We start from the raw sequence: 23095 nt of genomic DNA on the forward strand, positions 1-23095 counted from the left end.
TCACCGTTACCAATAAATTCTTTTTTACATTGTTAAAAGAATCTATTTAATATCCATAGCTAATACAAGTCTAAAAGCCAACGAAAAAGGCTTCCTTTTTAGTGATAACTTTACAAGTTGCTTGTTGTACAATTTGATTTTTTATAAAATAAAACGAAGATGAAAATGTATTTTTATATGAAATAGAAGATGGTGATTTGAAAACATAATTGATGCAGGTATGCAGTACAAGAATGTTGATTGAACGAAAGTGTCGTCACTTCTAAACAAAAAATTCAATTCCGTAATGCAACCTTTAACCTGGATCCAACTATAAGATGCAAAACAATCCACAAGCACAAAGAGAAATAATGGTAAATTGCATAACATCAAAGGTGCGAGCAAAGCGTACAAGAACTTACCAACTCCACCGACTGTTTTTATCCCATTATATTTCTTTAAACAATTTAAAACTCCCCTTTTTTATCTTTATCATTATCTTATAATTATTATTTTATCATTATCTTCTATTTAAAACAATTTATATTTAATTAATTATTTTATTATTTTCTTTTTATCTTTAAATGAACTTCTATCTCCTTCTAAATCAAAAGTCCACTAAATCAAAAACACCAGAGTTTATGTGGATCGATCCTGTTTCTCTATACTACTATCACTTTTTACTTATTAAGAAGCTGGAATTATTTTGATAGGAAAATCGACAGTTATCAAATTGGCGCTGTTTCTGGGGAACTAACGGCAAGTACTGATTTATTTTTCTTTGTTTTTGATTTATGACCAGAAGAAACCCAGGCGAATTAGTGGATTTTGACCAGGAGATCGAAGCACGAGCACGAAGAATCCACGCATAAACGCTTCGAGAAAAAAGAAAGAGACGAGAATAGCATAGTTTAGAAATGAAATCAAATTCGGAAACAAACTCTGAAGTAGACACATATAACGAAGATCAAATCCCGATGGCATAAGAAGAACAAACAATCCGAGAGCTAGTCGCAGCTCCTGTCACTCAAACGTCATTATGCATCACTTTTCCTACTGGATGGGCTCCATTTCAATTAAAGACGTAACTTATTCATCTTCTTCCCACTTTCCACGGCTTTCCCACTAAAGATCCGCACAAACACTTATTGGTGTTCCATGTGGTTTGCACTAGCATGAAACCAAAGGGAGTTACCGAAGATCAAATTAAATTGAGGGGTTTCCCTTTCTCTTTAGCCGAATTGGCTAAAGATTGATTATTTTATTTACCTCCAAATTCAGTTAATTCATGGGCTGACATGAGTCGAATTTTTCTTGACAGGTTTTTCCCAGCGGTTAAAGCAAGCGAGTTACGAAGGAGCATTATTTTCATTTAGAAAAAGAGCAAAGAAAGTCTTTTTGACTATTGGGAATGATTCAAAATGCTTTGTGTACGTTGTCCGCAACACGGATTAAGTGAGAAAATGTTACTACAATACTTTTATGAAGGTCATTTACCAATGGAAATGAAAATGGTAGATGCCGCTAGCGGGGGAGCATTAGTCAACATGACCCCAATAACAGCGAGAGAATTGATTTCAACCATGGCAGCCAACTCTCAACAGTTTTCAAGTGAATCCAGCCGACGGGTTCACGAGATAAGTGCATTTTCCCTTGAAAATAAGTTAGATAAATTAGATGAAGTAGTTAATTCACTTGTTACAGGAAAATCTGGGGCAACAAGAGCATGTGGGATATGCTCGAAGCTAGACCATCCGACGGACTGCTGCCCTATGATACAAGAATGAGGCAATGCAGAAATTAACGTTGTAGGAAACTTTCCAGGTCCTCCACAAAGATCATACAACCCATATATCAATACTTCTAATTCGGGATGGCGAGACCACCCAAACTTCAGTAATGCGGCAAATCAAAGGCTAGCTTTTCAACCAAGATCTTCTCATCAACAACAAACGCAAAAGCCATCATTGGAGTAAATCATAGAAAAATTAGCAATATCACAAGAAAAATGGTTGCATCCCAGGAAAAGCTAGTTACATCCCAAGAAAAATTCCAAAGCTTAACCGAGACACATCTTCAAAAGTTGGATAACCAAGTGAGCCAACTCGCTCAAACTGTGGGAAAATTAGAATCACAAGGAAGACTACCTTCTCAAATGGAGTTAAATACGAGAGAGAATGTTAGTGCCATCACAATCCGAAGTGAAACAGTCACCTCAACAAAAGTTCCAGCAGAAAAAGCCGCATATCAGGAAGAACAAGAAGAAACGCCACCTCTAGAATTACAAGGTACATATGACGCACATACTTCTCATTCTCCTCATGAAATCACACCACCACCCTTTCCATCAAGGCTAATAAAGCGTGATAAAAGAGCTGAAGTAAGGGATATCTTAGAGGTGTTCCAAAAAGTTCAAGTTAACATACATCTTCTTGAAGTAATTCGACAAGTACCGAGGCATGATCGATTTTTAAAAGATCTTTGGACTACAAAAAGGAAATTAATGGGGCACGAAAAGGTAAATTTGGGAGAACATGTTTCCATAATTTTTCAACGAAAACTCGCACCAAAGATGAAGGATCAAGGTATGTTTGTTATACATTGTAAAAAAGGTAATTTTAAAATTAAACATGCAATGTGTGACTTTGGGGCTTCAATCAATGTTATGTCATTTTCTATTTATAAAATGATTACTAATTAGCCATTGAAGGAAATAGGAATAACCATTTAGTTGGTTAAACAATCCGTGATCTATCCAGCGGGAGTGATGGAAAATGTCTTAGTAAAGGTTGATGTATTATTTTTTCCCTACAGATTTCTATGTCATTGACATAGAACTTGATAGGTCGGATTCTTATTTAGAAGTACTTTTAGGCCGACTCTTCCTAAACACTGCACATACAAAGATCGATGTTAGGAGTGGTATACTGACAATGAAATTTGATGGTGAGATCGTTAAATTTGATATTTACAAAGTAATGAAATGCCCGGATCATGTCGAAAGAATTAATTCTGTTGATGTTATAGATCCTTTAATTGATAAATATATTGAATTAATTATTCTTATAATCTTTCCAAAGATCCTGAACTATGTCACAAAAAGAAAGAAAGGGAGTTTGAAAATATTCATTCAATCAATTCTGATTTTCTTTACCTTTCTCTAAAACTAAAATTTTACCTTCTGTTTTGCAGGAACCTGAGGTAGAAATAAAGCAGTTACAAGAACATTTGAAATATACCTTTTTAGGCGAAAATAGAACCTTACCAGTGATCATCTCAAGTAAATTATCCAAAGGATAAGAGGAAGCTTTGGTAACAGTGTTGTATTCTCACAAAGAAGCCATATGATGGACCATTTCTGAAATTAAAGGATCAAGTCCCTCAACTTGCATGCATAAGATCAAAGTCGAAGAAAGAGCAAAGTCATCATGAGAAGGACAACGCCTATTAAATCCACCGATTATAGAAGTAGTAAAGAAGGAAATTAAGAAACTCCTTGATGTTAACGTAATCTATCCGATATCGGATAGTAATTGGGTAAGTTTGATTCATGTGGTTCCCAAGAATACGGGAGTAAAAGTGGTCAAAAATCAAGAATGAGAGTTAGTGCCAACAAGAGTTCAAAATGGATGGCGAGTTTGTATTGATTATAGGAAGTTGAACTCTCTTACTCGAAAAGATCATTTTCCTCTTCCAATTATAGACCAAATGATTGAAACATTAGATGGGAAAACTCATTATTGTTACCTTGATGGTTTTTCAGGTTTTTTCCAAATTCTAATAGCGTCAGGAGATCAAGAAAAAATGACTTTTACTTGTCCATTTGGTATATTTACATATAGATGAATTCCCTTTGGCCTTTGTAATGTGTCAACCACTTTCCAAAGATGCATGTTGAGTATATTTTCTGACTATGTGGAAAAATGCATCGAAGTCTTTATGGACGACTTCACAGTTTATGGTAATTCTTTTAGTGAATATCTTGATAATTTAACTAATGTGCTTAAAAGATACGTAGAGTATAACCTTGTTTTAAATTATGAAAAATGCCATTTTATGGTTGATAAAGAGTTAATTTTAGGTCATATTGTTTTCTCAAAAGGGATTGCAGTTGATAAAGCTAAAACAGATATTATACGCTCACTTTCTTACCCCACAACTGTGAAGGAAATTCATTCTTTTCTTGCCCGTGTAGGATTTTACCGTAGATTTATTGAATATTTTTCGAAGATAGCACAACCTTTATGCAATCTTCTTCAAAATGATCAATACTTTGATTTTGATTCAAAATGTAAGGCGTCTTTTGATTCATTAAAGGAAAAACTTATTTCAGCTCCAATTGTTCAGCCACCATATTGGAATCACTTTTTTTGAACTTATGTGTGACGTATCGGATACTAACGTTGAAGCAGTTCTCGGCCAAAAAATAGAGAAAGAGCCACATGTCATAGCCTATGGTTTTCTATAATTTTTGAAAAGATCTTTGGAGAGAAAATACCATAAAAGTTCTTTCCAAAAAATAGGGAAACATCTTTGGACTTGGCTCAGAAAAATTTTTCAACTACGGAAAAAGAACTTTTTGCTATAATTTTTGCTTTAGAAAAATTTAGATCTTATTTTCTTGGCACTAAAATTACTGTTTTTTATGATCATGTAGCTTTAAGGTATTTGATTAGCAAAAAGGAAGAAAAACCGAGGCTTATCAGATGAATCATGCTTTTATAAGAGCTTAACTTGGAAATCAAAGACAAAAAGAGTTGCGAAAATCTGGTAGCGGATCATTTGAGTCAATTTCCCCTTTCCACATCTAACCCACCACTTAGAGAAGAATTTACTGAAGAAAAACTGATGGTAGCGCAAAGCATAACTCCATGGTTTGAGGATATGGTTAATTATTTGGCCACAGATAAGTTACCATTAGATTTCCTGAGAGCTGAAATCAATTGAATTAAGCGATAATCTTGATATTATATTTGGGACGATCCTTATTTATGGAAGCACTTCTCGGATTAGGTAATTTGGCAATGTATTTTCGAAAATGAGGTAAATTCAATTTTATAATTTTGTCACTCTTACTCTTATGGTGGTCATTTTGGACCAAAACTACAGCCCATAAAATTCTTGAATGTGGTTTCTTTTGATCTAACATCTTTCGAGACTCTTATCTATTATGTAAAACTTGTGAAAGATGTTAACGAATAGGTAATTTAAGCAGCATGAATGAAATGCCTTTTACTTCTGTACAAGTTTGTGATTTTTTTATGTTTAGAGAATCGATTATATGAGTCCTTTTATTTCGTCATTTGGAAATATTTATATTATTTTAGCCGTAGATTATGTTTCTAAATGGGTGGAAGCTAAGACCACTCGGAATAATGTTGCTAAATTACAGTTAATTTTTTTAAAAATACTATTTTTCCAGGTTTGGCACGCCACGGGCTATAATAAGTGATAGAGGAACTCATTTTATCAACCGAGTAATCGAGTCACTAATGAAGAAATTTGAAGTAACTCAAAGAATTGCTACTACTTACCATCAATAAACAAATAGACAGGCCGAAGTATCAAATCGGGAAATTAAAACAATTCTTGAAAAAATTGTTAAACTGGACTGAAAGGATTGGACTTTAAAATTAACTGATGCACTTTGGGATATTGAACCGCTTTTAAAGGTCCCATTGGGTTGTCACCATACCGACTTGTTTTCGGTAAACCATGCCATTTACCAGTTGAGTTAGAACATCGCACCTATTGGGCCATTAAATAGTGTAACATGGACATGGATGCGGTTGGTGAAGCTCGGAAATTACACATTCAAGAACTTGAAGAAATCCGAAAAAAATACTTATGACAGTTCTCAGATATTTAAAGAAAAAATAAAAGAATTTTACGATTATAGAATTTCTTTTAAAATTTTTGTCGGTCTAAAGGTTTTGTTATTTAACTCCAAATTTAAACTTTTTACATGAAAACTTAGATCAAAATGGCTTGGACCGTTTACAATAAGTCAAGTATTTCCTCATGGTGCTATTGAAGTTTAAGATAACTCAGAAGTTTGATTTAAAGCTAACGGTCAAATGTTGAAACCATATTATGACAATGCTCCGGTTGGTCTAATCGAAGAAATTAATTAAGAGGAACCCACAGTCTGAAAAAATCAGGTCGTCGAGATAACAATGTTAAACAAAGACACTTTATGGGAGACAACTCATTATTATTTTTATTTTTCGTTTGTTTAATTTTTATTTTATTTTCAATTATATTTCTGATTTATTTTTGTTTTTATTTTTCTTTGATTTTTCAGGTACCCGTTATTCCTAGTTGAATTTTAAGCAAGATAGAATCAAGAATTGTTCTAACAGAAATAAAAAAATGGTGAAAACCCGACCCCAAGGCGTGAAGAGATCGTGTGGCAGCAAACAAAGAGAGAATCCTACGAAAAAAAGGCGTAGAATTTTGAAATACACTATTCGAACAGTGCAAAGAAAATGATTTGGTTTGAACAGTGCAAAAAAAAAATACATAGTAGATTCAAACAATGCAGTGCAGAAAAAAACAGTGTAGAAAAAAATAGATTTGGTTCGAACTGTGTAGAAAAGTTTGAACAGAACAGTGTAGTGCAAAAAAAACACATCAGTACAATTTTTTTGAACAGTGAAAAAAAAGAGAGGATAAAGCTTGATCTATATTTTCTTGATTTTTGTTTTGCAGAAATTTTTTAATATATATTCTAGTGGCTTCTCGATCGGACATTCTACTCTACAAAAGCTCGTCTCGATGTGGCCATAGCCACGATCGCCACTAGATCGGGGAGTATTCCTTTTCACTCTCTTTGTTTGTAAATTTGATATACGTTTTGGGACAAAACGGATTAAGTGAGGGGGAAGGATAAGCATGTCAAATTTTTCCCTTGAATTGTTTGATTGTTTGAAATTAAATTATTCTGATATTGATATGTTGGGATCGTTGGTTGTTATTCTTGAACTTTACTTTATACTCTTGCTTCCTTTTGGATTATGACAATGTTTTGATTGAATTTAATTTGCATGATTGGTGATTGGTATAGTTGGTGAATTTTTTTATTGAGTACTGATATTTCATGCTTTTGTTGATAGAGATAAACTCGACTCAGTGCATATAAACTTTTCTTGTGAGATTTGAGCCTAACGAGCATATATTTTCTTTCTTGCTCATTGTTTGATTTGAGTGTGTCGGATTAATTAGGATATTCTATAACTTGTAATCACAATGCATATCAAGACTACATGTTGAGCATAATGTTTTAATGTGATAGGGGCACCTAGGATAAACCCACTTTTCCCCAAAAGCCTATTCGTTTATATATCCACTAGTGAACCACATTTGAGCCTATTTTCCTTTCTTTATTTTACACCTCATAATTAAACCCGAAACTTTTCTTTTTATTTTTCCTCTATTTTCACACCCTTACCGAGACTTGAGATCTTGTATCACTCTTGCTCTATGAAAAATAGGGAAAAAAAGAAGAAGTCGATTATTTTTACTGTTTCGAACAACAACAAAAGAGAAAAAAAGAAAAAAGTTCACTGTTTGGAACAAAAAAAAAGAGTTCACTATTTCGAATAGATAAAGGAGAAAAAAAATAAGGAAATCAATTGTTTCAATTGCCTTTCATTTATTCTTTTTCCTTGTTTTATTGTGCTTCATATTAGTTTGTGGATTGTTCCTAATTGTATTAATATCTTGTCTTGGTACTTAACCTGATCATCATGGCCTTTTCCCCTACCCTAACCTAAGCCCTGTCACACCTTTTTTAAATACCCCTTGATTATTGCATTATGTTCATTTTTAGTAGTGGAGACTTGATTGGATTCCAAGCTTATGGTAATATTTTGGTTAGTTTCGGTTTGAGCGATTTCATTTACCCCAAACACTTTGAGCGAATATGTGTGCATCTTTGTGAGGTATTGAGTCATGTTTCATTGAAGTTGGCAATTAATTGGGATATCTTGGTTACTTTAAATTTTCTTAGTTGTGTCTTTGCTTGAATGTAATTTGAATTCGGTAAATGTCATGGACTTAATTCAATTGGAAGTTTGAGAAATAAATTGAAATTTAAGATGACAACTAATTATTTTGATGTATTAATTGATGAATGCTTGAGGAAAAGCATTGAATAAGGGGAGAATTTGATAAGTGATTTATTTGGTTAATATTTTGCTTCTAAATTACTCCTTAATCATTAGTTTTTGTGACTTATTTGTTCATTTTGATTCATTTTCTGTGTAGGACGCTAGATTCTGAAAATTGCACTAAAATGACATAATTCTGTAGTTTTTTTTATTTTCGAAATCAAAACTGGATTAGTGGGCATGAAACATCTGACGAGGCGATGAAATCAGCACCTTCTAGAAGGTTCACTCAGCGCTTCTAGAAGAACGAATGGATCAGCCGCACATTTATGCAATTCGGATTTGTATTAAACTCATGTTTTAGGATATTATTTAAATAATATATTTTATATTTGTTTTAGATATTTAGTTAAAATAGTTTTAAGTATTTCAATTAGGATTTATTTCTTTATTTTAGGAATTATCTTTAGCTTGTTTTTAGGATTTTGAAGGCTATAAACACCCTCTCAGGGTAAGCCTGAAAACACATCTTTCACATCTGAGAGTTTAATCTTCTTCTTCTCACTAGCTTTATAAAATTCTCTTTTCTATTTTCTTTCAAGCTTTTCGCATATATTTTTTTACTTTATTTTAAGTTTTTCAAATATGCTAAGTATGACTTTGGTCATTCTTAGCTAATTTTCTTTTAAGTCGAAGGCTAAAGCGAAGGCTCAATTCCAAACGTGAGAATTGTAAAGTACTTAAATCGCTTCGGATTTTTCTCTCTATTTTTCTCAGCTTATTTTCAAATCAAAATGTTTTCAAAACCAAAAGTTGGCGTTGGTCTGGATGTTGTTATGGTTAACGTGGGAAGAATGATCGGCTTATTGAAGTATATTCGACATCATGTGAACACACTTAGCAAAATTGGTTGCTAAGAGGAAACTGAGATTGAAATCAATTATTGTTGAAACAACATAATCCGAGTCGACAACTTTTCGAACTTCAACATTTGAAAGTCTACATTGTTGTTGCTTAGATCAACTCACAAATCAAAATTTAATAGTGCACTTGGATATTCGGTATACAAAGCATAGTCACAAGGAATTATCCTTGTAGAAAAATAATCGACGTGAATATTGAAGTAAAGATCTATTTCGATGATTCGATGAATTTGAGGCTAAGCTGAAGTCTGAGGCTGTTCTAACCATAAGTCTTCTATATCTCAATTTATTTTATTTTTTTATTCACTTATTTAATTTTTTTATCTCATTATATTTCTTTAAACAATTTAAAAACTCCCATTTTTATCTTTATCTTTATCTTATAATTATAATTTATTATTTTATTATTTTATCTTTATCTTCTATTTAAAAAATTTTATATTTAAATATTTATTTTTATTATTTTATTTTTATCTTTATCTAAAATTCTATCTTATTCTAAAACAAAAAGTCCATTAAATAAGAAACACCAAAGTCCCTGTGGATCGACCCTGCTTCTCTATACTACTCTCACTTTTTACTTATTAAGAAGCCAAAATTATTTTGATAGCAAAACGACAGTTATCACAGCTAATATCAAGGTAGATTTTTCATGATACTTGTAGTTATATTCCTAAGAAAGAAGGTTATGCTTGGAGAATAAATTCTCTCTAGAGCAGGTACCAGTGAAGAAGATAACACGAGTGAACCTGAGAGTGCCCAACCAGGTGACATTGTGTTAACGGCAGAGCCTGCGGTGTAGCCTTGCTGATCCCAATGATCGTTATAAGCTGGAACTGTCGAGGGCTTGGGAACCCGACACAGTTCATGAACAAATGAGACTTATCTCCGAAAAGGACTCGCTGGTAGTTTTTGTTGCATAAACGAAATTTTGGAAAAATATGGTGGAACATATCAAAATTTCTACCAATATGTCAGGATGCTTGCCGGTAGAGAGATCAAAAGATTACGTGAGATTGTTGATGCTTTAGAAAAAAGGAGTTAATGTCTCGCTCATAAGTTTCTCCAACCTTCATATTAATATTGAGGTTTGTTGGGAAGAACTCAGGTTTAGATTCATGGGTTTCTATGGCCGAAGCACATGGAATGAAAAATGAGAGAATTGGGAAATGATATCAAATCTTGCCTCATCTACTTCCCTCCTGTAGTATATGAGATGAGATTTCAACGAGATTATCCATGCTTCAGAGAATGATGGGGGTAGACGACGTGTCAATGTTCATATGGAAGACTTCAAGAAGTATCTTTGTGATGCAGATCTTTGGGACATTCGGCCTAGAGAGGGGTGGTTTACTTGGTCAAGAGGAACTAAGGCCCAATCCATTATCAAGGAACGTATTGATAGATTTGTGGCTTCCAATGACTGGCGATTGATGTTTCGCAACTGCTCGGTACTTACGGTTCCGACTACAAGTTCTGATCATTATACTCTTTTCCTCAATTTGAAGGGCTCTACATCAGCCCGACCCCCTCGTAATGATCATTTTAAATTTGACTTGTGTTGGGCGAAGAAAGCGCAACGCGAAGACATTGTTAAATTAGTATGGGGAAACCAAGAAGACTAATTTTTAGGGAAGATTATGAGGACAGGCTTGGTAGTTGGTAATGAATGAAAAGAACTCAGGTTAAGCATGATGAGAGGCGCCTTAGATAGCAAATCCTTCTATTGGATTCTACTCCGGTCTCAGACCAAGTCTGTGACCAGCTTTATCAAGCTAAGGTGAAGCTTAATGAAATCATTGACAAAGACGAGGCCTATTGGATCCAGAGATCTCGGGTGGCATGGCTTCGTGAAGGGGACTGGAATACAACCTTCTTCCATACGCCTACAAATGGGAGGAAAAAGAAAAATTAGGTTGAATGCATTAAGGGTGAAGATGGTGTGTGGTGCGAACTGCTGGATGGTATCTTCGACATGGCCACGAAGTACTTCACTCTCTCTTCCAGTCTTCCAGAACAGACCCCGATGAGGAGATTCTCCAAGCCATTGATCGATGTGTCTCGCCAGAGGACAAAGAGATCATTTGTCACATCTTCACTTTTGAGGAAGTTCTTTTTGCCTTTTCTCAAGTCAATCCTTCCAAAACCTAGGAATTGATGGTATGTATGGTCACTTCTATCGATGTTTTTGGAATATTATAGGAGACGAGTTTGTTAGCCTGTGTCTCAATCTTTTGAATATATATTCAGATTTTGTTGATGTTAACCATACGATAATTGTGCTTGTTCCCAAAACTAACAATCCAAAAGTAATGAAGTATTTTAGACCGATTAGATTATGCACAATCATTTACAAAGTGGTGTCAAAAGCTATAGTAAATATATTAAAACCTTTTATCTCTAATTGCATAGCTAAAAACCAATGTGCTTTTGTTCCTGGTAGACGTATCTCTGACAATTTCTTTGTAGCTCATGAGCTTATCCACTATCTAAAGGGCTCCAAAAAGGGGCCAAACAAGGGGGTTGCCTTAAAGCTTGATATAGAAAAAGCCTATGATCGTGTTGAATGGGATTTTGTGTTAAATGCCATGGTTAGCATGGAGTTTAATGTTTCCTTTGTGAACCTTATTCGTAAATGTATAAGTTCTGTTTCTTTCCTAAATTGATTGAATAGTGCATCATCTGACCCCTTCACCCATGAGAGGGGTCTACGATACGGAGACCCCCTGTCCCCTTATTTATTCATGTTTTATGCACAGGGCTTCTCAGCACTTCTTCTGACTACACAAAGAATGAACAAAATCAAAGGCATCCGGGATAGCATCAGAGGACCAAGAATCACTCATCTTTTTTAGGCAGATGATAACATCCTTTTTGTTAAGAATTCTCTAGAAGAACTGAGGTGAATCAAGAGTATCTTCTCACTGTATGAACGTGCATCCAAAAAGATGGTTAACTTCAAGAAATCCAACATCTTTTTCAGCTCGAACACCCCCACTGACTGCAGGGCTTTTCTCAATGTGCTTGGAGTCGAGGAATCATGGGAACCATGCAACTATCTTGGGATGCTGTTGGCGGTTAGCAAATGAAAAATGGTGGCTTTTAACTTTATCAAAGATAGAACGACGAAGAGAATACAAGGTTGGACAAAGAGACTCATCTCCTTTGAAGGCTGGGAGATTTTCATAAAGTCAGTTTCTCAAGCTCTCCCTATGTATGTTATGTCCTGCTACCGTTTGCCAGAAGGAAATATTGAGGCCATTAAATCCCAAGCTTATTTCTTTTGGTGGTCAGGCAAGCAAGACACTAGGGGTTAGGCCATGTACTCTTGAGATAAGGTATGCCGATCCAAAAAGCTTGGTGGAATGGGCTTCAGAGATATCAAGTTGTTTAACCTTGCCCTCATGGGAAACCAAGTTTGGAGACTCATTCATGATGAGAGCTCGTTGATCGTTAAGGTTCTCAAGGCTAAGTATTTTCCTCATTCTGACTTTCTAGATGCCAAACTTGGTGATAGACATTCTTATGCATGGGCAAGCATACTCAAGGCTAAAGATGCCCTCTTGGATGGATTTTTCTGGAGTGTGAGAATTAATAGCTTAGCAAGGATGTTCAGTGACAGATGGGGTGACTCTGGCCCCCTCGGGTGGACTGGCCAGTATATGGAGAGCAATATTGATCCCGTGCATGTTTCTTAGTTCATGCTTCCTGATATTCCTAGATGGGATGAGCTTAAAGTATGCTTGATCCTGACCTTGGAGGATGCTTCCAAGGTCCTCAATACTCTGATTGCTCCCATACATGGAGACAAAATTCTCTGGTGCAACCATAGTTCAGGTTCTTACTCTCTGCTAAGTCAGGCTATAACTGGTTGTTGATTCGAAACTTTCCGGTCCAGGTACAGGGAAAAAATCTGGAGTTCCATTGCAAAGGCCAACACCCTCCCAAATATTAAAATTTTTGGATAGAGACTTTGCCACGAAGCTCTTCTTACTGGAGAAAAACTTAAATAGGCCTGACTAGCAGAAGGAACTTGCAATCTATGTAATGAATCGGTTGAAACTACGCTACATGCAATTAAAAACTGCCCAAAATCAAGACCCATCCTCAACTTGTCGGGCCTTCCTGACTCTCAGCCTCCAAGCTTAACCGCGAAGGATTTGATTTACTCCTCACACTATTATAGAATATATGAAATCGTAGGAATAAATGGATCCATGATGCTGACCTTCAGCCGAACAAAGATGTTATCACTAATGCTTGGAATCTTCTCGGCGAGTTTAAACAGGTTTCAACCTCATTCTCGAGCCTTTATGGGAGGAGCCACCCCCTAGAAGTCACAAGTGGAGTAGCCCCCAGGGTATGATTAAAATCAATGTGGATGGAGCGTTCTGTTCTGATTCTCAGAAGGCAGCCATAGGCATTGTGGCTCGAGACTCGCATATAATGGTACTAGGAGGAGTGGCTAGACAAGTTAACCCCCATAACACGGCAGAATCTACGGAAGTATGTGCTTTTACACAGAGAATCAATTTTGCGGTTGAGAATGGATGGTACAATGTCATCATTGAAGGAGATGATATTTTAGTGGTGAATAGATTGTCTAACAAAAATCGGAACTAGACCCAAGACCTCTCTAAAATCGGATTGTTGCTCAATGAGTCCCGCTCCCTCCTCGATGATAATTCTTCCTTCAAAGTTTACTATGTTTGTAGGGATGCTAATAGAGCGGCTCACTCGCTTGCTAAATGGGCTTTATCGAACCCCAATCTGGTTTGGTTTTCCTATACGAACCTGAATATATTAAACAAATTGTAATCATTGATGCTATTAGAATATAATCCCTTCTTTTCCTTAAAAAAAGATATTGTCCATTGTGATGATGGTTGCTCCAATATTTTCTTAGATTTTTATTCTCAAACATATCAAATATAACACACCATTCAGAACAGATAAAAGTTTTCAAGCTCCTTGTGTTCTTCATTCACACACACACTCCCCTGTCCCTTTAACCATGCATCTTTCATCTGTTATGACTCCCAGTTCTTTAAATATGACTCCAACTTCTAGCAGTCTGAGCTTCAGCTATCAGTTTAACCATGGTTACTGTGATCGGAATGTCATTCACCCAATTGACTTGTCACTGTTATGCAATGTTCCAAAATGTCAGCCCTGTAAATGTAGAATAAAATAAAGTCCCAAAATTTATCTTTAGTTGTACACATAACGATAACTAGGCCATTTTATCAAAAATATCACCCTGACATGTAATAATAACCTGTCAGACGCCCTTTTCTCCTAATTTTACTGATCTAGCACTCTTTCTGACAAGACGCAGATCACCATCTGTGCCTTCGCGAGGTTTTGTCTGAGCTGGTACCAAGTAAGCGAAGGCGCGGATGACGATCCGCGCCTTTGCTGAACCTCCGACTTATTCTGACAAGGTGCAGATCGTCATTCACGTCTTAGCATTTTTAAAAAAATATGCTTTAAAAACTTTTTTAAAAATAAAACTATAAGGACTAACATTGTGATTTAATACATATTAGTTTCATGAGTTGAAGAGTTTAATAGGGTTAGCTTATACGGGCGTATTGGAGTGTTTAGGTTATGTTTCTTGACAATGTGGGATAAAAGTTAAAATGTGTATTTCTTGACAATGTGTTTAGGTTATGATTTTATGAGTTGTCTTCGATCGTTTTCATTACATTTTTATTTCAATTATATACATATAAATATAAATATAATAAAAAGTTGATAAATTATTATTTTTTCAATTTTTAAATTACCTTAAATCAACCCAAAAAATAAATATGAAAAGATTGATCAGAAGATAGTCTAGAATGCAGCTTTAACATTTGCAAATTTTGACATGCAGCTTCCATGTGTTTCGGAATGCAGCTTTAACATTGGCGAATTTTGACATGCACAGAATTAGACGCATCAGCTAATGCAAAGATTGATCAAAAGATAGTCTGAAATCCTTTTGATGGGGTAAGAAGCTCCATTCTGTGTTCGTTTTTTTTGTGGAGTAGAGGAATTCATTGATTATCTTTTCAAGGTGCTTTTCGTAGACACGATGATCTTTTCGAAAATTGACAATAATGTTAGAACAAAGGAGCAGTTAATTATGAGAACAAATGTAGTAGAGAATTACTGCCCGAATCCATTGTTCCCAACCACACACTCAAGTTTATGCAGCAGAGTTGGAGGAATATTTGATTGTGTATTTCCATATCGTGTCCTATTATATGTTATCTATCTTGGAGCATGCTTGTAAAACCATCAAACCTACTAAACGAAAAAAATAAGCATTTAAAACCTTCTCTCTAGAAAATCTTCAGAATAACAACACTAATATTAGTGCAATCAATGAAAGAAATGCCACTAATAAATCAGTACTACGAGAATTTAGACCTATCATTGTACGCATATCACTTTTTTTTTAAGGTAATTTAAAAATTGAACAAATAATAATTTATCAACTTCTTATTATATTTATATGTATATAATTTAAAAAATTGTAATGAAAACTATCGAAGTCAACTTATAGAAACATAATCTAAGCATATTGTCTAGAAATACAACTTTTAACTTTTTATTTAATATTGTCAAGAAACATAACCTAAACACTCAAAATATGCTTATATAAACTAATCTCATTCAACTCTTTAGATCATTGAACTAATATGATTAAATTACGATATAAATTCCTATAATTTTATTTTTTAAAATTTTTTAAGATATGATACGAATGACAATCTGTGTCTTGTCAAAATATGTCATAGATTTAATTAAGGAATGGATGATATTTCGGTAAAATCGCCTGATAACTATAGTTATGGTGTCACTGCCTCCTCTCTGTCTCATCTTCTGATAAGATCACCTCTTCTTTTTAGATTCATTTCTTCCAATGGAATCCTTTTTGAAAACGAAAATGAAGTAAGCTTGTTTCAAATTTTGTGTTAAGGAAGACAAGCAAAATGGGGGAAGAAGAGCAAAACCAGAACTCCACTGACTCTTTGACGGCAACGAATTCCAGTTTGAGGCAGGTCTTTGAGGTTATATCTTCTTTGATTTCTTTTTCTCATTCTATCAAAGTTTTCACTGTTAAATGGCAACTTATTCGGAAGAAGCTAGAAGAATTAAGCTCCGGCTTAATGGCAGTCAAAAACTGTGATTCAAACCAACATCCCGCAGTCTTTTCTGGCTTGGTCCCCTCCGTTTTGGCAACTGTAAATGAGTGTCATAATCTTGCAAGAAGCTGTGTGGATCTTTCCTACAGCGGGAAGCTCTTGATGCAAAGTGACCTAGATGTGATGATTGCGAAATTCGACAGCCATTTAAAGAATCTTTCCGGGTTTTACACTGTCGGTATTCTGAGTCAGGGTTTTGCGATTGTGGTTTCAAGGCCTGGTCTCGGCGCTTGCAAAGATGACATGAGGTTTTACATCGGAGATTTGTTGACAAGAATGAAGATAGGCGATATAGACATGAAAAGGCAATCCTTGGTTAATTTATACCAAGTTGTGGATGAAGATGAGCCGTATGTTAAGCTTGTAGTGGAAGTTGGTGACCTTGTGAATGTGTTAGTAAGATTTATTGATTCACCAGAGATGGAGATTCAGGAAGAGGCTTCGAAGATTGTGTCTTTAATATCTGGGTTTGAATTGTGTAAGGAGGTTTTGGTTGGTTCTGGGATTATCGGGCGTTTGGTTGGAGTACTGGAAAATGGCAGTGATTTAGGTAAAGGACCTACTAGGTGTCTTCAGAGATTGTTAATTCAGACAATGCATGATCGGTTTCAGCTTATGGTGGGGTGACTGCCATTCTGAAAATATGCTCGAGCGTTGAGTATAGAGGGGAACTAATTGGCCTTGCTTGTGGGTTGCTGAGAAATCTTGTGGGTGTTGAAGAGATTAAGAGGTTCATTGTTGAAGAAGGTGCCATTGAAATGTTTATCAAGCTTGTAAGATCCAGACAAGAAACCGTGCAGATAAATTCTATTGAGTTCCTTCAAAATATAGCTTCTGGGGATGAGTCGGTTCGTCAAATGGTGGTTAGAGAAGGAGGAGTTCGATCTTTGATACGCATTTTGGATCCGAGATCATCCACCTCTTCCAAGACAAGAGAAGTAGCATTGAGGGCAATTGAGAAGCTATGTTTCTCTTCACAGAATTGCATAACAATGTTGATGAATTATGGGTTTATTGATCAACTATTTTCTTCCTACGCGATGGTGACGTTTTGGTTCAAGAATTGGCACTGAAGGTAACGTCCAGGCTTTGTGGCACATCAGAAGAGGCTAAAAAGGCAATGGGGGATGCTGGTTTCATGCCAGAGCTTGTAAAGTTGATCGATGCAAAGTCATATGACGTGAGCGAAATGGCAACTGAGGCACTCTCTAATTTGATCTCAGTTCCGAAAAATCGAAAACAATTTGTTCAAGACGATCTGAACATAATGTATCTCCTTCAATTGCTATATCAAGAAGAAGGCATGTCAGGTAACTGAAAACTCTTACTCTCAATACTAATGTCATTGACAAGTTGCAGTAGTGGAAGAAGAAAAATTGCCAGTTCCGTATATCTAAAGAACATAGAAAAGCTTGCTCAAGCTGAAGTTACTGATGCCAGAAGGCTTGTCAGGATGTTATCTGCCAACAGAGTTCGTAGTATTCTAAGTGGATTCTGGCATTCTTAAATGTAATTCTTTTTTGTTTAGCTTACTGCAAATCTGCATAAGTACTTTGCAAGTCTCATTAACTTGGTTTTACAAATCTTTAAAAGGTCATTGTATTCTCAAAGTTCAATCCATCTCCTCGTTAAAAAACAGCTTTTTGTTTTACTTGTAATCATCAGCCGTAATCTCATAAAAGTTGCTCTCATAGATTCTATAATGATACTATGGCATTCCTGTTTGGGATTTTCAGTTCAAATATAAAACTAATCATGCAATTACAGTTGCGTTAGTTAATATTTGTTTTCGTAATGAAGGTTTAATATTTAATAAATAACATGGATTGTTTTGGAAGCATATGCCATGCTTGCACATGGGAAAGACACGTGAACAATGGCCATCAAGCTTTGGTCAGCTACCATTTCTCAGATGAGTCCATTCTAGAAAATCTTGTTTGTTTTCAGCAAGTACCGAGTTAACGAAAATCATACTTGGAACTTGGTTTTTAGGCGATTTTTCCCAAAAATTACCCTGATTAATTTTATTTACCTGTAAGATACCCTTTCATCTTTATTTACCGATCTAACACCCTTTGTAGGAAATCACTACCCATGCACCGCGACTTACGCCACATGTTAAAAGGGTCGCACCTTGCTAAATGTGTAAAAAACTGATTGTTAATTTCGTAAATATTTTTAAAATTATGTCAAATATGTAATTAATTTCTGTTATGGTGATATTTGTGTAAAAACGTCAACTTTATTCATTTTTTTTTGTGTATAAAAAAAAGCTTTATGCATTAAAATCTTTAAATATTCATTTGTAAATTATTTTATAACTCGACAAATTTTGATTTTTGCATGAAATTACACAATACGTATAATCTAGTATAGGAAAACTTTAAATGTAAATAATTTAAAATATGAATAACTTTATAAAAAAATTTATAACTAGTATTTCTTTTACAAAATGATGATGATGATAAAAAATATTTTATAATTTAAAAAATTATAAATTTCATATATTTTTGAAAAATTTATTTACTTTTAAAATTAACTGTTTAAAAATATAAAAAATATTAAAATAAACTTTTAATTACAATTGAGGGATCAAATGAATTATTATTCATTAATTATTATTTTTTAACAATAATTAATAATATTTATTCATTTTTAATTATAATTGAGGAAGCAAAGAAACTTGGAAATAAAAGCATGTATATAGGAAATATAAATTACTACCACAGACCTCTACGAGATGGTAAATGAGCAGCAACGTATGAAGTGTGTGCAACCTGTTGAACTTAGCAAATTTTAGTGGAACTTAATTTGAACAACTTATTCTTTAACATTTGCTTTCTTATCTTCATCACGGCATCTTAATCATTTTGTGTATTTTGATATACTAGTTATAAAACCTTTATAAAATTATTCATATTTTAAATTACTTACAGTCAAAGTTTTCATATACTATATTATATGTATTGTGTAATTTCATGCAAAAATAAAAAAAAATTGAGTTATAAAATAATTTGCAAAAGAATATTTAAAGATTTTAATGTAGATTTTTTTTACGCACAAAAAATAAATGAATAAAATTGATGTTTTTACACAAATATCACCTTAAAAGAAGTTAATTACATATTTGACACTATTTTAAAAATAATTACAAAATTAACACTCGATTCTTTACACGTTTAACAAGACGCGGTACATAGGTCACGTCTTTAAACACGTGACGCCAAATCAACGTAAACAACGATAAATAAATATGAAAGTATGTATAACAGTTAAATAAAGTTGGTTTGAAAAAAATTGCCTCGTTTTTAGTTTGTGGTCCAAACAACCATTGTGAAAATGTATGCCATGATTGCTATGCACCACTATGATTTATGTTTATCTAATTACCGTGTTGTCACCAATTTTTTTTGTTGCCCTGTCCTGTCCCCTACTTAGAAAACTGTGGTGGTGTCATTTCCCCCCTTAATTCCCTTACCAATTTCCATGGCTTTTTAAAGCCTTTGTTGAAATCTAGAGCTTAGAAGTGGCTGCGATCATTAAGTTGCTTTCAAGCTGAGTGAGTTGTTTTAGCTATCGGTATTTCTTGCTGGTGTTTAGATATGAAGTAGAGTGTATATTATGCATTACTGATATAGAGATGATGACTACATTTTTTTTTCTGTCGATCAGGCAATGAAAGGTAGAAGCAAATATGGTGAATAAAATACCAAAGGCGAGTGCAAAAAAAGAAATGTTGGGGAAGGACCACAATCAGTTTTACTTCTCTTTCGAAGAACCAATTAAACAATCGGACTATTCTGTTCTAATGCAAAATTCAAATCCTTTCCCTCATTCGGTCCATAGTTGGGAGCAGGGCCCGTAATAGCATCATATACTTGTTGAGTCTGGTCTGTCATTTTCATCAAGTCTGTGCTGTCCTGTCATACAGTGCTCATAATTTGCTTAAAATTTTGCTTAATCATCATATTCTCAACTCTCACTGTCATTTGTTATTAGTTTTACTTGGGGAAGCAAAAAGTTACAGAATGGCGAAAGCTGTTTTGAATCTACATTCTGTCTGATTAAAATTATATTGATCCTTCATTAATCACTTGCTAACTACTAGATAGAAGCTTTTCAACTTGTTGATTGGGGAGCCGCAGAATTACAGATAAAATAGAAAGCAACAACTTTATCATATAGGGATCAAAACTTAACTTTACAGACAATATTGACTGTCAATGGAAACGTGGAGTCAAAATGAAGATTCTAATCCGTTTTTAATCCTTGAAAGGGGTCTACCAACGTTGTTTCGATTAGAACTGGAGTACTGGTCCACTTCATAAATGCAAAGATTTATGTATTGAGACAGAGGGTTATGATTTTATTTCCTCGTCGAGTATTGTTTTCCGTAATTTTATCCGAAAATCACTTAAAAAATTAAAAAAATATATTGCTTTGACACTTTTTCCCAAATATGTACCAAAGTAATATCCTTTCGGCGATTTGATCTAACCGACCCGTTTTTTTTTTTTGAAATTCTCTCGTTCTAACACCCGTCGACCAATATTTCTCGAAGTAGCACTCTTTCGGCTGAGGTGGCACAAAGGCGCATTCCCGGAGACGCGCTTTACCTGGGTTTATGCTGAGTCGGATGCCTCGTGTGAAAGACGCATCCCCGGGAATGCGCTTTATATGAGTTCTGCTGAATTAGATGTCACGCTGATATTTCTTTTAATAATAAAGATTTTATTTTTATTATTATTATAAATAATTAATATATTATGTAAAGTGTTTTGATTATAATTTAAGAATTATCGAATGTATTTTTTAAATGTGTGTTAAAGGTGGAGCGAATTTAGGTTTAGTGTTATATGTTTCAGGGACTTTGGCATTCATCCATTCCACGCGACATTAATCGGATAGAATAATAGATGAAAACCATCTTTGATCTTATTGTAGTTATAGGAAAATGTATGAAATTATAATATTACACGTATTGTTGTATATCTATTATTTTTTTATTATCGATCTATTAATTTTATCACTTAATTATTTAAATTTTATCAATCTAGTCATTTGTTATCAAAATTTAAAGAAAATATTGATGCATAAGTTAATAAAATTAGTATAATTACACATTTAATCTTCAATAGTTACATATTTTATCAATTTAGTCTTACTTTTAATTTGTTTAATTTAATATTTTTTCTCTACTTAGAAGGTGGAATTATTACAGATCAGTTGCGTCGGGCTATCAACTTGATCAACATGATATGCAATGCCAAAGGGAGAGGAATATGAGAGACCACGAGAAGCACGAACCTCAATAAAAGTAACATACATTTCAATAAGAGATTGTGAAATCCCCATATGAGCATCAACCATCATAGAAACGTCATCATCGTTGGAAAGCTGAAATGATGTATACATGAGTGGAAAAAGTTGTAGGAAATATATACTGAAGTGAAGATAGTCTTCTCCGGCCAGCTACACTAATCTTTAACGAAATTTTTGTGATTAACTCCTCAGGAGTGATGTTTCTCTTCAAGGTTAAGGGGATATAATGATCTGACTCAAAAACAACCCCCTCTTCAGCTTCCTTAATTTCTCCTTCATATAAAACAACAACAGAAAGACGACTCATTTTCAAAAAATAGAGGAATGAGATTTTTGAGAAATTTAGAGTTTGAGAATTTGAAAGCTTGTGAACTGAAGTTTGTTTTGAAAGTCCATAATACGTTGCATATAATAGTGTCTATAACTGGGGTACTATTCACGTGAAGGCGCGTTCCCGGGGGTGCGCCTTCGATTATTTTGTCAGAGAATATGTTATCATTTCCCTATTATGTCACTCATGTCCTCGGGGGCACTATTCATATCAGTACATATTATTTCTGAGCGTACTTGGCAAAGTGGTGAAAGCGCGTTCCCGGGGGCGAGCCTTCAATTATTTTTTCAGAGAATATGTTATCATTTCCCTATTATGTCACTCATGTCCCCCGGGGGCACTATTCATGTCAGTACCTATTATTTCTGAGGGGACTTGGTAAAGTGGTGAAAGCGAGTTCTCGGGGGCGCGCCTTCAATTATTTTGTCAGAGAATATGTTATCATTGACCTATTATGTCACTCATGTCCCTTGGGGACACTATTCATATCAGTACCTATTATTTCTAAGGGGACTTGGCAAAGTGGTGAAAGCGCGTTCTCGGGGGCGCGCCTTCAATTATTTTGTCAGAGAATATGTTATCATTGCACTATTATGTCACTCATGTCCCTCGGGGCACTATTCATGTCAGTACCTATTATTTATGAGGAGACTTGGCAAAGTGGTGAAAGCGCGTTCCCGGGGGCGCGCCTTCAATTATTTTGTCAGAGAATATGTTATCATTGTTCTATTATGTCACTCATGTCCCCCGGGGAACTATAGATGGATGGTGAAATCAGGTAAATTATAACCAAAATTTAAGTTCTTTTTAGAATAGGCGCGCAAGTTAAGGATAAAATTATACATATGGATAAATTTAAGTTCATAACTTAAATTAAAATGTTATGTGAAGTTTAAATAAGTTGGATAAAATGTTATGAATAAATTGAATAAATGTTAAGTGATCAATTGGTTGTTTGAATATATTGGATAAAATGTTATGGATAAATTGAATAAATGTGAAGTGATAAGTTGGTCATGACATTGAAATTGTATGGAATGAGCATCGACATATTTTTACGAATAAATATGAAGTGATAAGTTGGTTTTAATGTATATGTTAAGGATAAAATCATACGTATAGATAAATTTAATTTCAATTTAAGTACTGTGAACTATAATTGGAATATAACTTTTAATTTTGAATACTATTGGAATATTAAGTTGAATTTAATGTTAAATTTTGAATACCATA

At 34.4% G+C, this 23095-nt stretch overlaps 1 protein-coding gene and 1 pseudogene across 1 annotated transcript; both read left to right on the plus strand.

Annotated features, from left to right (window-relative positions):
* Positions 1 to 10296: 10296 nt before the first annotated feature.
* Positions 10297 to 10928, plus strand: LOC120209875. Its single transcript, XM_039208760.1, has 2 exons — positions 10297 to 10546; positions 10762 to 10928. Exons 1-2 carry the CDS (start codon positions 10297 to 10299, stop codon positions 10926 to 10928), a joined length of 417 nt encoding a protein of 138 aa, XP_039064691.1.
* A 5038-nt stretch (positions 10929 to 15966) lies between these two features.
* On the plus strand, positions 15967 to 17946 carry LOC120209904 (annotated as a pseudogene).
* The last annotated feature ends 5149 nt before the right edge of the window (positions 17947 to 23095 follow it).

The sequence above is a fragment of the Hibiscus syriacus genome, unplaced genomic scaffold, assembly GCF_006381635.1.
Source record: "Hibiscus syriacus cultivar Baekdansim isolate YM2019G1 unplaced genomic scaffold, ASM638163v2 tig00020682_pilon, whole genome shotgun sequence".
Taxonomy (NCBI): domain Eukaryota; kingdom Viridiplantae; phylum Streptophyta; class Magnoliopsida; order Malvales; family Malvaceae; genus Hibiscus; species Hibiscus syriacus.

What these genes read in the sequence shown, in the direction of transcription:
- LOC120209875 (XM_039208760.1), top strand. Translation starts at nt 10,297, where the DNA reads ATGGAAGACTTCAAGAAGTATCTTTGTGATGCAGATCTTTGGGACATT. An exon ending in TACATCAGCCCGACCCCCTC is followed by an intron (nt 10,547 to 10,761) that starts GTAATGATCATT and finishes CTCCGGTCTCAG; the next exon opens with ACCAAGTCTGTGACCAGCTT.